The 13,498-nt window shown below is 34.2% G+C and overlaps 1 protein-coding gene across 2 annotated transcripts in view; it reads right to left on the bottom strand.

The window, feature by feature from the left end:
* Il1rapl1 (interleukin 1 receptor accessory protein like 1) overlaps positions 1 to 13,498 on the bottom strand; it is a 1,210,730-nt gene that overhangs the window by 266,431 nt on the left and 930,801 nt on the right. For both annotated transcript variants that reach the window (XM_033760431.1, XM_010613272.2), the window contains one exon: positions 1,630 to 1,704. In XM_033760431.1, coding sequence (XP_033616322.1) covers positions 1,630 to 1,704 — 75 coding nt within the window. The remainder of the gene's footprint in view (positions 1 to 1,629; positions 1,705 to 13,498) is intronic.

Here is a 13,498-nt window from a genome sequence, read left to right as displayed (position 1 = left end):
CAATTTAGCCACTTCGTGAGATCATATCCCAAAATTTTAAAAAAATGGGCTTGTAGGTAAAGAAGAAGTAAAAATAAGATTATGCACATGTAACAACTCCCACAAGGAATGTATTAATTTTGTATCTCAAATACGTAATAATAGCAAAAATGTGGTGAACTGGAGATGTAGCTCAGTGAGAAGGCTCTGGATTCAATCCCAATACTTCAAAAAAAAAAAGAACTTATATTTCAAATTTGCATATCAAATAACAATAAATAATTTAATATAGCATGGTGTAAAGTATAGAATATAACTTAGGTATATTCATTCATTTTAAATATGACACTATTTTACTTCTGCCAGTAGTCTTCTATCTTAAAACATTTATACTATTTGCATATGTATGACATTTATTTAAAAGACTTGAATTTATTACCAAAAAAGCATATTAATGCATTGACTTGCATAAAGCTCGCATACATTCATGACTCATGCTAGCAAATTTAAGAATTTCCAGTGTTAGAAATTCATTGACTACACTGATCTTAGAAATTCTAAAATCATCATCTTATTTTTATGAGTACGACTTAGACATTTTATTAGAAAAGTTTTCACCATGTTTACTCTTCACCTGGAAAATTTATTTACAATTTTCATCCAAATTCTCATTTTGTGAACAACAAAAATGTCAAAGCTTAAGAGATGAGCTACTGATTCTTTTTTAGTAGCATACATCAAACGCATTTTCATTTTTATAAGTACAAATTTCTTTTTTTTTTTTTTTTTTGTACCAGGATCGAACTCATGGTCTTGCAGTTGCAAGGAAGGTAGCGGCACCACTGATCTAAATTCCAGGCCCAAGAAAAATTTCTTAACAATATGCCTGTATAGGTGAAATTATACTTTTGATTTACACCAAAGCACTAGAAACAAATAATTTTATGTAAATGTATATTACATTTCAAATGAAAATAAAAACCTAGGAAAACAAAATGAATTATGTTGTAGATATTTATAATTGATAGGAAAAATTTCCCATGATTTAAAATGTAACTGAATATAGCGAAAGCAGCCTTAAAAATCTTATACTTATCTCTAAAATATGCATATTATAATTCTGATTTGCATACAACTGAATATTTTTACCAAAGCATATCTTGTCAATGGCTTTATGTCCAAATCTTTCATTCCCTTAACTAAAGGTCACTTACTCATATTTTAGTAATACATTATCCAAAAGTTATTATTTTAATGCTTATTGCATTGAATTCAAATTTTAAAATGCTTTTAAGTAATAATGATGACATTTATTATGAATTTGCACCCTTTTCACCAAATTTCAGAAATTGCATTTTAATGTATTAGTGGATACTATTATAAGTCAAATAGTTCCACATTGTTGATTTTAAAACCAATTCAAATATTATAACATGGCATTATAATAGCATTGCTAAAATCTTCATCCTGTCTCAATTGCAAACAACCATCTAAATTGCATCCAGCTTGGTCCCAAAGCACACACTGCAGAGAATAGAATACCAGCTACACATGCATTTAGCTCAGTGTATTGCAGTTACAATCTAGACTTATTAACTGTCAGAGTGTATTGAAGAAAAGTGTATTAACTGTAATTAAGGAATTACTCACCGAGCTGAGTTTCCTGAATTGTCAGTTTACTTTCCACAGGATACAAAAGCTTGGGTGGCTTATCAGTCAGAGGAGCTGAAAAACAACAATAATAACAGTACAGAGAGTTATAGTTATGTTGCATGAACTGAAAGAATACAATTTGTTTTCTCACACATTTTTCATTCTCAAAGTAGTGTCGAAGCACTATACCAAGTAATGAATTTCATATTGCAGGTAGTACCTTCAGGCAAGGTGAAAGCTATTAGATTATACAAGAGTGAAATATAACATGTCCAGATTGACAGTCACATGACAGTATTGAATTACAGAATCAGGTTTGGTCAGTCCTTAAGAGCATATGAATGTGTTTCGCAAAGCATTTCAATTTTGGCCTTGTTTTTCTCTTAATAGGACGCCCTACATTTTTTCTTGCGTTAAAGGTAAAGGTGATATATGAAGTATGCATTACAACACATAGAAATGTGTCATTCTTCTTAATACCATCCCTAGATTCCACATGTTGTGTCGCATTGCTTCACAACTCCCAATTTAGTAATTTCATTATTTCCTCATGTAAATTCTCTGAATGGGGTAGCAATGTGCGAATAAATTAGTATGAGCATATACATCCACACCAAGAAAGTATTTTAATGATATTTTCCATTTTGACTACTTTATTATTATTGTTACATGTTGTCGTATATATTGGATTATTTGCATGACATATTCTCTTTGATCTGAAGCTTCCACACGTTTTTGCTAGTGCTCTCATCAATTTCAATCATCAGCCTACAAATCCGTGTTCACTATTAAGCATTTTCAAGATAGGTTTGTCATTGCATAATTCATTCCTAACTAAACCAGATGATCTGAACTTTACACAAATAGTTCTTTATTAAGCTTTCCTCCCATCCCCTCTGACTCAATTGCCTAGGTCTCTTGAAACCTGTCACTGCAACTTCTACTCTCTATCATGTACAGAAATGATCGATTAAGGGTTGCTGAACTAAGTGGTTTTGCTTTCAGAGCTTTCTTTCTTCTTTGCCAGGAGGGCATGCCAATTTGGTTGATAACTGCAAGGCAGAACTAAGCAGAAGTGCCAAGAGCTGTCTACATGTACTTATCACCAGGGGATTCAAGAATTCAAACTGGCTCAGCAGCATCCATCTCTTTTTAACAAAAAACACAAGCAGAGCAAAGGATAGACACACCCCAAGTTAGAAAAGCTGGGATGTATTTAATGGTACTTCTTCATAATTAGTTGAATGTGTTATTTAGTCATCTTTATTACTATTTTTTTGTACCGGGGATTGAACTTGAGACCTTGTGCTTGCGAAGCAGTTGGCAAAACCACCGAGCTAAATCCCCAGCCCCAAGTATTTGACAAAAGCACAAGTAGAAAGAGAAGAAGAAATTTGGGGTAATAGGAAGAGAGCAACAGCTTTGAAATTCTCAAAGATATAGCATCAGTTTGATTAACTTTATTTTATGCCTAAACTATCTGATCTCAACAGATCTTATTCTCTTATCACCGAAATAATCAGTTTATTGATAAATGCTGGCAAATGGTTTACAATTGATAGGTCACAAAGTCACATTTCTTAGAGCCTGATTATTAAATTACTTTGGTGAGCTTCAAAGGCAACTATGATATCAAAATAGCTGTTTATTGTGTAAATTAAGACAGTTCATAAAATCTTGTGATTATGTAGTTACCAGCAGATAATTTGACAGTTTGTTTTAGAGAGAAGCTGAGAAAAATGTTGTAGTATTTATTGGCTTATTTGCATGATATATTCTCTTTGATCTGAAGCTTCCACACGTTTTTGCTAGTACTTATTCAAACACATCCCACACTATTCTATGGTAAGAAGGGAAAAGATCTGGAAAGATAGTAAAGTCCATATGTAGCAGATTTATTCAGAATAAAAATGATTTTGTGGTTCTCCACACAAACCTACCACCCACTCTATGGCACAATGTAATATTATTAAGAGCTTTCTTATTCATGATAATCTGAGTTAGCAAAGGAATTCTTCAAGTCTAAGTCATGAAATCACAGATTGTTGGAGCCAGAGAGAATTCTACGTATATTAAGGTTTTTATTGAGGGGTTTCTGGGGGGGGACTAAAATCAGCAGTTTTGCACAGTGCCCTTTAGGCACGTGAAAGGAAGGAGGTTAAGACTGCCCCCCCCCGGGATATCTCTGTGGTTTGTGATACCACTTCTCTTTGACAAAAGTAGCTCTGCTTTTATTTATTGTATCCAGTATTTCACTCAAGATTTTGAACAAGCAAATTTGAATTAAATTCATTTGATATATAGGAAACACTAAGTGTGCCAGGTTCTGTGTTAGGTGTTTGGAATATCTCTATGTTTTTGCCTTTATACTTTACAGTGATCTGTAGTTTAATAAAATAAAATTTCGGGGCCTATTCAACTTCTTTTTCTTTAGAAATCAGGAATGGAAGCTAGAAAGAGATCAAAGGTTTTTCCAAAGGTAACAAAGTGAGTTCAAGCTAAAGTCCTTGCTAGATCTTTTCCTCCCCATTCTTTCTTACATGCCCAGTGAAAATTCTGTGGAGCAATGACTGCATAAGCCTGTACAAAGTCTCCTCTCAAGGTTTTTACAATCTGTTAGAAAAGTGAAAACATGCAATTAAACCATCAGAACTTAGAGCAAGGACCTCTTGAAGTACAATCTGTCATCATCTATGAGTCTCATGTTTTGGCATTATGCTGTGATGGGTATCAGTTTGGTGCATTTCTTATATGATTCGCCTTTCTTGGATAAAAGTGAGTGGAAACTTTCAGATAACACAACAGCTGAACTGCTGTTTTGACACACTGGAAAAATAGCTGTGAAAAGGAAATGATCACTAAGGGTAAGACATAGCTCAGGTTCACAGTCATTTCAGGGTGACAAATTTTGCTGCTACCAGAAAGGACATGAACAGAATTATAGATTATTTGAATGTTTCTAACACTTCAAACTTATGATATTGAATAAATACCAGTTGAACTAAATTGACAGAAATAAAACTGGATAAACAAAAACAGGAATGACAATGACCGATGAAAATGAAAACACACACACACACACACACACAACTTTTCTGTATTTTCTCCAAGGGCAAAGGCGGAATTATAAAGAAATTGAAACAAATCATTTCTAATAGAAAGCAAAGTTATTAACATTAGACCATGACTAGTACATCTGACATTTCACTTCAAGAGACCAACTTGTCTTTCAGGGATGCTTCTTTCTCTCTCTAACATACATACATAAACACATAGGCATTAACTGAAATCACTGGATAACTAAAGAAAGTCTGACAGTAGTGACATGACATAAAGCACAGCGTGATTTTAAAACATGACACTTGTTCTACAAAATGTCCCATTTTTACCTCACGATCTATGCATTATATATCGCTTTGTATCCATTAACAAAAGCATTTCCCGGACGTCATTTTGGATTCTTCAGAAAATGCTATTAAGGCAGTTAAAATTGTGAAAATCATTCACAATAGTAGGCCTCTCTTACAGAGCTATTGATGTGTCTCAATGACAAAACTTTTCTGTACAACCTAAGGGGAATTTTAAGGACATTCATTTTGCTTGCTTGCTGCAGTTAGAGCAACCTCTAAAAGTCCGTGTACGTAAATATTGACGCCCTTATCTATGTTACTGTTATTCAACTATTCAAGAAGAGATGTGGTCTCTCCCTCTTTCCCATTTCTTGTACCCTTAACAGAATAGTAAAATAGAGTTTAGTATTCTTAAAACAAAAACCAGGGAAGATCAACCAGGATCCTTCAGTCTTCCTAATGTTCTCAAGGAGAGGAGAAATGTGAAGTATTTGGGATGAATATATACCTTCCCTGTTAAATCACGCTTCTAAATCTAATTTTAACCCCTTACAAACTAATCCCTCAAATACTATTGAGAATACCCAATATTTCTTGTATACCTATAGTTATTCCACTACAAAATTTGTTCTTTCAAAATCATAAATACTTTTTTGATGTATTTTGGCTCTCTACTTTCTCCACATTGTTTCTTAGAAGTATTACTGTAGAATAAGGAAGATCATACACATTGCTTTCAGGGAGACACAGATTGAATAATTCCTCACTCTGGTTTGTTGATTCATCAAGTTAGAAAAATTATTTAATATCTCTTAGTCTTCTTATGTGTAAAATGTGACATAGTTTTCCCACATGGGTTTGTCTGAAGCTTCAGTGAGTAGTAAATATCTTTTATAAATTATCATTAGTAATAGTAATTAAATATAAAATGATAAAAATAAATCTGTTCCCATGATACCTTTGGGTTTCATCAGTTTAGGACAATCACATTTAGGATTCTGTTTGTATAGCTAAAAAGGCAAAATATTGTTTGGGAAATAATGATATTTTACTAAGGGTTTAAAAGGGGACTCTGAATTGAAGAATCATTATTTTTTACATTAGTTTTGTTGTTGTTGTACCGGTGATTGAACTCAGGACCTTGTGCTTACAAGGCAGAAGCAGTACCACTGAGCTACATCACTGGCCCCAAATTAGTTTTTATAACATATGAATTGGTCTATCTTCAAGAATTAAATCACAACACAACTGGTTTTAAATAGTTTTATTTAAAATATTTCATTAGCATGTGTTTGACAAACATATTTTTACATAAAACATCTTGATCCCTTTTTCTTTCCCTTCACTCCCTCTTGAATAATTTTAAGTATTCCAGGCCTTGTATTGAGGTTGCAAAACAGTCAAACAAAACACAGCTTTTGAAAATTGTAATACCTCATGAAACTTAAAGTCTATAAAATTATTTATTATTATTATTATTATTTGTTGAGACAGGGTCTCACTATGTAGTTGAGAAGGATCTGGAACTCACTATGTAGCCCTGGCTGATCTCGAAGTCACAGCGATCCTCCTCCCTCAGCCTCCCAAGTGCTGGGATTACAGGCTTGCACAACCATGCCTGGATTAAAACCAATATAATTATAAATGTCTCCATAATTCAAATCCAGGAGCATTTGAGAGATGCAAATGAAAGCAGCACTGAGATTCCACCTCACCCTAGAAAGAATGGCTGCTGTCATGAAATCAACCAATAACAAATGCTGGCAGGGCTGTGGGGAAAGAGGAACCCTGCTCCACTGCTGGTGGGAGTGCAGACTGGTGCAACCACTGTGGAAATCAGTATGGAGACACCTCCAAGAACTAGGTTTGAAGGTCCCATTTGAACCAACTACTCCCCTGCTGGGCATCTTAGCCAAGGAACTAAAATAATTATACCATAATGATATATGTGCACCCATGCTCATAGCAGTACAATTTATAATAGCTAAAACTTGGAAGCAGCCAAAATGCCCACCTATGGGAGACTAGATAACGAAAATGTGTTTTATTAAATAAAATGGAGTACTACTCAGCCATAAAGAAACAGAAACTAGAGACATTTATAGCTAAATGGATGCACATTGAGGACATACTCTTAAGGGAAATAAATAGGCACACATGTGTAAATACCAAACAGTTTCTCTAGTATAAGAAACTAAAAGTGTAAATAAGGACTAAAATGTATAATAGATAATGTGAAATAGGAAAAAAAGGTGCAAAGGGGAAGTGGGAGGGGTAGGGGAAAAGAAAGAAGGGAATGGAATTAATATGAGAAAATGAAAAAATGGAATAAAAAGTCTTTGTAGCTAGGGAGGAGTGGAGGGCTTGAAGGGAGAGCAGGGAGTGGGGAAAAAAAAAGACCCAAGATGGATTGCGTAAAGGTGCAAATTTCCAATGATCGATGTCATTACATTGTATACCTTAAATAAAATTAATTTATAAAGAGCATTTATCAAGTGAATCAACCTACTATTTAATTAAAAATAAAATAACGACTAAGACATAGAGTCATTGGCAAGCGTGGTCATAGACAAGAGCCTATTTAAAATGCATTGTAGGGAGTGTTACACTTGGGTATAATTTCATTATAACACCACTTAAATCCATCAACTAAAACTTGTCACAAAACAATATTCACAGATTTAAACAGCTGACCATAAATCATGCTTCAGGGCAACTCCGCAGACTCATTCCATTTTACAATGGGTCATTTGTGCATGTTTTCTTTTAAACTTGATGAGTCCACAGAATAACCATCTGTTTTCCTCAGAGATCAAGGGAAGTTGGATTACCCATAAGGCTTGAATCTCTGAATAACTCAGCGTGGGATTTCAGTTCTGATTTCTTTGGTTTGGAATACGTTATTATCAGTTTCTAATAGTGGAGCACATAGCTTAGGAGCACAATCGCATGGTCCTTGTTGAAGAAAGAAAAGGACAGAAAAAAATCACCATGCACAAGTAAAATTCATTTAAGGGAGAAGGACTACTTTCTTTTCCACTTGTCTCTAATGCTTTAAAGTTAGTAAAATCTCTTTCTTTTGCAAGTAATTACAGATACTCACCAGTCATATGGTCTCAGAAGCCTCAAGCAGGGAGGCGAAGGAACTTTACAGAAATGTGCATCCCGAGCAGTTTATGAATAAACTAGAAACATATATAAAACATCAATTTAAGGGTAATGTTAAAAGGCATAACTGTTAATGTATGTTGGCTGGTTTTGATGCAGAGTACTTTATTTATTTAGTTTGATATGAGCTTCTTATGATAAAAAAAAATTGTTCAATCTCATTCGTTCAACTCATATTTTAAAGCATCTTCTCTTTGTCAGGTTCTGTTCTTGTCACTAAGACAAAGACAAGCAAGACTCCTGCTTTCAGGGAGCAAGCATTCCAGAAATGATATAAAATAAGTGTGGAAATAAGTGCAGAGATAATATAATACTGTCTGATTACAAGTACAACAAAAATGAACAGACTAAAGAGACAGAGACTAATGCAAGTGCTATTTTAGAGAGGACTGTCAGGAAAGTTTGCTCTGAATATCACAGATCTGAAACAGATCTGATGAAGGGAAGAAATGAGCCATGTGAGTACCTGGAGGAATTTTCCGCGCAGCAGCTGGAAGAGCAAGGGCAAAGATGCTGAGATGTGAGTATGTGTGGCGTTTGCAGGATAGGCGAGGAGGCCGTTTTTCTCATATTGAAGAGTACAATCAGTTCAGACACAGCCATAGGCCAATTTAGGCAGGCCTTGAGAAACCATAAATAGGTCTCTTTTTTATTCTAAACATTATAGGAATGCTTAGGAGAGTTTTATGAAGAAGAGAGCGCTGGATAGCACTTAAGTGCCAGAATTTTCACTCTGGGCCCTGGATGTTTGCATCTAGGATGACGGAGTGTCATGGAAACAGGGAAGTAAAGTATTGACAGGAAGGCAGGAGGGAAATCACTGAAGCCGTTCATAAAGAGGTGATGGCACCATGGCGTTGGTGCTATATGCGGGAGCTTTTTCCTTATATATTTATTTTTTAGGTATATTTACAGGTGGATTAGATGTTACATGTAAGTGAATGTCTGTCCATGCATTAAGAGCAATTACTCAGTTATGAGAATGAACAAATGTGTGAATGGCACCACTATTTAACAATATTACGAGGCAGTTTAGCAGGCAGATTCATGGGCCACTAGATATTATCATGGTTGGGATCTAAAATGCTCCCCCAAAGTCTCCAATTTGGAAGTGGGGCCCGGTTGGAAGGGTTTGGTCACTGAGGTGTGACCTAGATGAGTATATTCTTGACCTGGGCTCCTCTGCTCTCTCTCTCGTTCCTGGCCATTATGGCATGAGCTGCCATCTGCTGCCATGGTCTTCATCATGTGCTTCTGCTTTGCAGATAACATATTATGAACCGAATCCTCTGAAACTGTGAGCCACAATAAAGCTCTACTCCTTAAAGTTTTAGGTGTTGGCTATCTTGTTCCAGTGATGGGAAGGCTAATACCTACTAATATCCAGAGATAATCTTTTTTATAAAGCAGTTTAGCTGTCTCCTTTTATGCATAGAGACCAATTTTACTATTTATCATTAATTTCTGTATTGAAAATTGAGTCACTGATTGATGACACACTGTGTTTTGCAGTCCTCCCAAAAGATGGAGAAATAGTTTTAAAACAGTTTCGTGTTTTAGGCTAATGTCATATTTGTTTTTATGAGATGCAATTTGGCAAATCTTTACTATCTTTTGCTTAACATCATTCACAGTAATTTTAAAGCATATATTTCCATACTTATTCCTTCAGAAATAGAGTCAGAGCCATGTTTAGCCAAGATATTAAGAAAACTCAAGTACTCCCTTGATTCACTGTTCTGTGGAACATATTCAACTGGCAAACTGAGTATCATCATGTTTAATTTAGTTTTTTCTCATTTAAACAAATGTATTATGAAGTACTATTCTAAATAGGAATGATGGAATATAGAAATATATACTCAATCACATTCCAATATCTTGATAAATTACCTACAGAGCATAAATCACAAAAATACCATATTCATTATTCTCAAAAATAGAATTACTCAGTAATATCAAAGGTAAAGCTAATGAACATCAAGATAAATGTAAGGTTTAAATTCTATTCATTTTTCATTTTCTGAACTGGCCTCTTAATCCCTAGCTTCTATTGTTGACTTATCGAGGCTCAGGCTAGATTCCAGAACTCAATCATTTATCCACTGATCCCTGATCCTGAGCTGAGACAAACAATGGGGATAAATAATGGAGACTATAGGAGGACATAGAATTAAGAAAGGTGTTATATAATATTTCTAATTTTCTTATTTTTTAAAAGTGGTGTAGTAGATTTTACATAAATCTGATGAAAATTAATTGTATTGGATTGTCTGATTTTAACCATTTTAAATAAATTTGTGTGTGTACTAAAAGCTTTAAAAATGGCAAGAAAAAAGGAAGCAATACATAATTATTGGGAGAAATTATGATGAACCCTAGGAAAAGGATGCTGGTTGATATAATAGTTATAATCAAATAGGTAAGCGTGCCAACCAACTACTGTTTTCATTTCAGTTGACAATCAGGACAGCAGTTAACAGTCACTGATTAGCTTCTAGGGACAATAGTAAATTCTAAGAAATTATACATCCTATAAAGGAAAGTATCTCTTCTCTAGAAATAGAAAGTATGGAAAATTACAACATACCTTTTTTTTTCTTTTTCTATTACCAGGAAAAAGGCATTTGGAAATGAAAATTAATAAAATTTAAGTTGCTTGGCATTGCTATTAAAAGAAAGTGGTATAATAGACAAAATAAGTCTCCATGTTACCGTGAGAATCAGATCATTTAAAATTGTATAGCTAGGGATGACACATTAGGACATTAGATCCCCATGGTGTAATGTACTGCAGTTGATGGCCTTGCAGATGATACTGAACTGTTTCAATGACAATCATGTTTTTGTAGGTTATGTTTACATTTCTTGGCTTCCTGTCATAATATAGAATCTTACATCATTACATGCTTCTATGATTCTGTGATAACTGATTCTCAACTAGGATTGTCACAACTGGTGGATGTTGTTACTCGACAATGGATATTGCTAAATATCTTATAAAGCAAAGGAAAGGCTCCTACAAAAATGATCTGGCTCCTGATGTCAATAAATAGTACTCCATATTGCTAAAGTTGAAATATGCCCTGTCATAAGCATATAATACATGAATTTCAAACCTGACTTGTATTAGAGATTTCCATTATGTAGTGGACAGGATGCTATTGAAAACACAGGGATTAATGAAACAGGGTGGTAGATACTTGACTATTGTAGAGTCAACCACAGCCATGAAGACATTGTGGGTTAGTAGACAGAAAGTTCAGGAACAACAGGGTATAGGAGACTGATGCAAAGCCCAAATGAGCAATGTGTGTAATGGATGACTCTCTCTCTCTCTCTCTCTCTCTCTCTCTCTCTCTCTCTCTCTCTCTCTCTGTCTCTCTCTCTGATACCAGTGATTGAACTCGGGCCCTTGTGCTTGCGAGGCAGACGCCAGAACCACTGAGCTAAATCCCCGGCCATCCCTCTCTCTTTTTAAATTCTTGCAGGAAAAATAATCACTACCATATTCTTCCCTCCATCCAAGCAATTAAAAATCAAAATTTCAGAAATAATTCATAAATATTTACAAAACATTAGTGTTTAAGATATCTTAGACTTATTTCAAAACAAAACGTAAATTAGTTAGTACAGAAGTTCTTTTCACTCACTGAACATATATTAACCAAAAGGAAGTAGTCCCCACACAATCTACTTGGTAAATTTTGCTAGATATCCAGTGTATCTGGCCAGAGCTTAAAAACAGAATATCTCATGTAACCTTGTAATTTATATTTAATCATGGATACAGCACTCTCTGCTTTATTTTATTGACAAAACATTAAGTACATGTGTTGTAATTGGAACTCTCCGTATAAAGACTCAGAAAACACAATAACATAACTATATGATCACATGTAAGCATATGTAAGAAAATAACACATATCATGGTTTGGGGTGTTCAGTTACCTTACTGCATTTGAACATTGATTTTCTACAACGACGGTGAAATTTCTCCAAAAATGGACAGCCAGTGAAGGAAGCACACAGGAGGCGAACCCAGCTCTTCTGATTATAATCATCACCTGCTCTCCATTTCTGTAGCTAGGTTTTAAACATTTGTGTCTTCTAAGGTTACTTCAACGTGGCAACACCCCCCCCATTCTCTGATGATATCAGGCATCCTGATGGGAAGATTTTGATAGTGTTTGGCAAGAGGGATAGAAAGCTTTGTGTTGTAATAGACTTCTTTAGGAATACACTATTTTTAATAATAGTGAACATTTTACTGCAGAATTTGAATGAGTGTGTTTTTGCTTTCTAGAAAACAATGGAAGGTCCAGTTTTATCTGCCATGGGCTTTTACAAGCAGAACCGCAATGATTACAGAATTTGATTATAACATGCAATTTGAGACTCTTATCATGATAATGGACCAAATAAAGTTAGGCATTATAGAAATATCATTAGTACTGTTACCAAAAAGAAATGAACCTTAATAAGCATGTTCTCCATTAAACCTCAGGCTTTATCTATATAAATAACAAATTTTAAATTTTTGTAGTAACAGTTTACAGTATTAAAGTTGTCTTTAAGTGTAGCACTTCATAAGAGCCCAAATCCTACAAAAAACTACATTTTTGCACAAAATATGAGAAGATAAATTTAACCAAATTATTCAACTACTGCTATATTACTTTCCTCCTGCTGAGTTAAATTTTATTAAAGATCAGTTTCTTTAGGCACAATAACAATATTGACATATTCAACTTTTTATTTGCTTTATCTCACTTTTATCAATTATGAACCTACACTGGTAGATAGCAAATGTTCTTGTTATCTTCTATTAATCTAAGCTGACTAATGTATTATTGGAACTCTGAAATATCAGTATGACAGTGATATATACTCTCTCCCTTTCTTTTTTTTCCCTCATTCCTTTCTCTACCTTTTTTCTTCATTCCTTCTATCATCCCTCATTTCCTTTCTTTCTTACTTTCTTTCTAAATATATGATCTTGCACACAGACTGAAGAAAATTATTTTGTTTATCTGAGTAAAGTGAAAAAGAAAGCCTTAGTTTTACATTCATCTGAACCCAAAACAGAACAAAACTTACTTTTCTAGACCATCCTTGTATTCTCCTATACAGTAGTTATTATTCATCTCACACTGTCAGAGAAGCCATTTTATTTATGATTATTTAATAAATATTCTCCTACCAAGGAGAATTAATTTCAAGTAGCTTCAACTCTGTCTAAAAGTTTAATAAAGTTTCCAGTGGTGGTTTTCTATTGTTACATAAAATGAAGTCGATTACAAGTCATTAAAAACACGATTACTAAAAAAAAAAAAAAAAAAAAAAAA

The sequence above is a fragment of the Fukomys damarensis genome, unplaced genomic scaffold, assembly GCF_012274545.1.
Source record: "Fukomys damarensis isolate Sample0158 unplaced genomic scaffold, DMR_v1.0_HiC HiC_scaffold_39, whole genome shotgun sequence".
NCBI lineage: Eukaryota > Metazoa > Chordata > Mammalia > Rodentia > Bathyergidae > Fukomys > Fukomys damarensis.
Note: the sequence above shows the minus strand (reverse complement) of the source record. Positions and strands in the feature narration are given on the sequence as shown.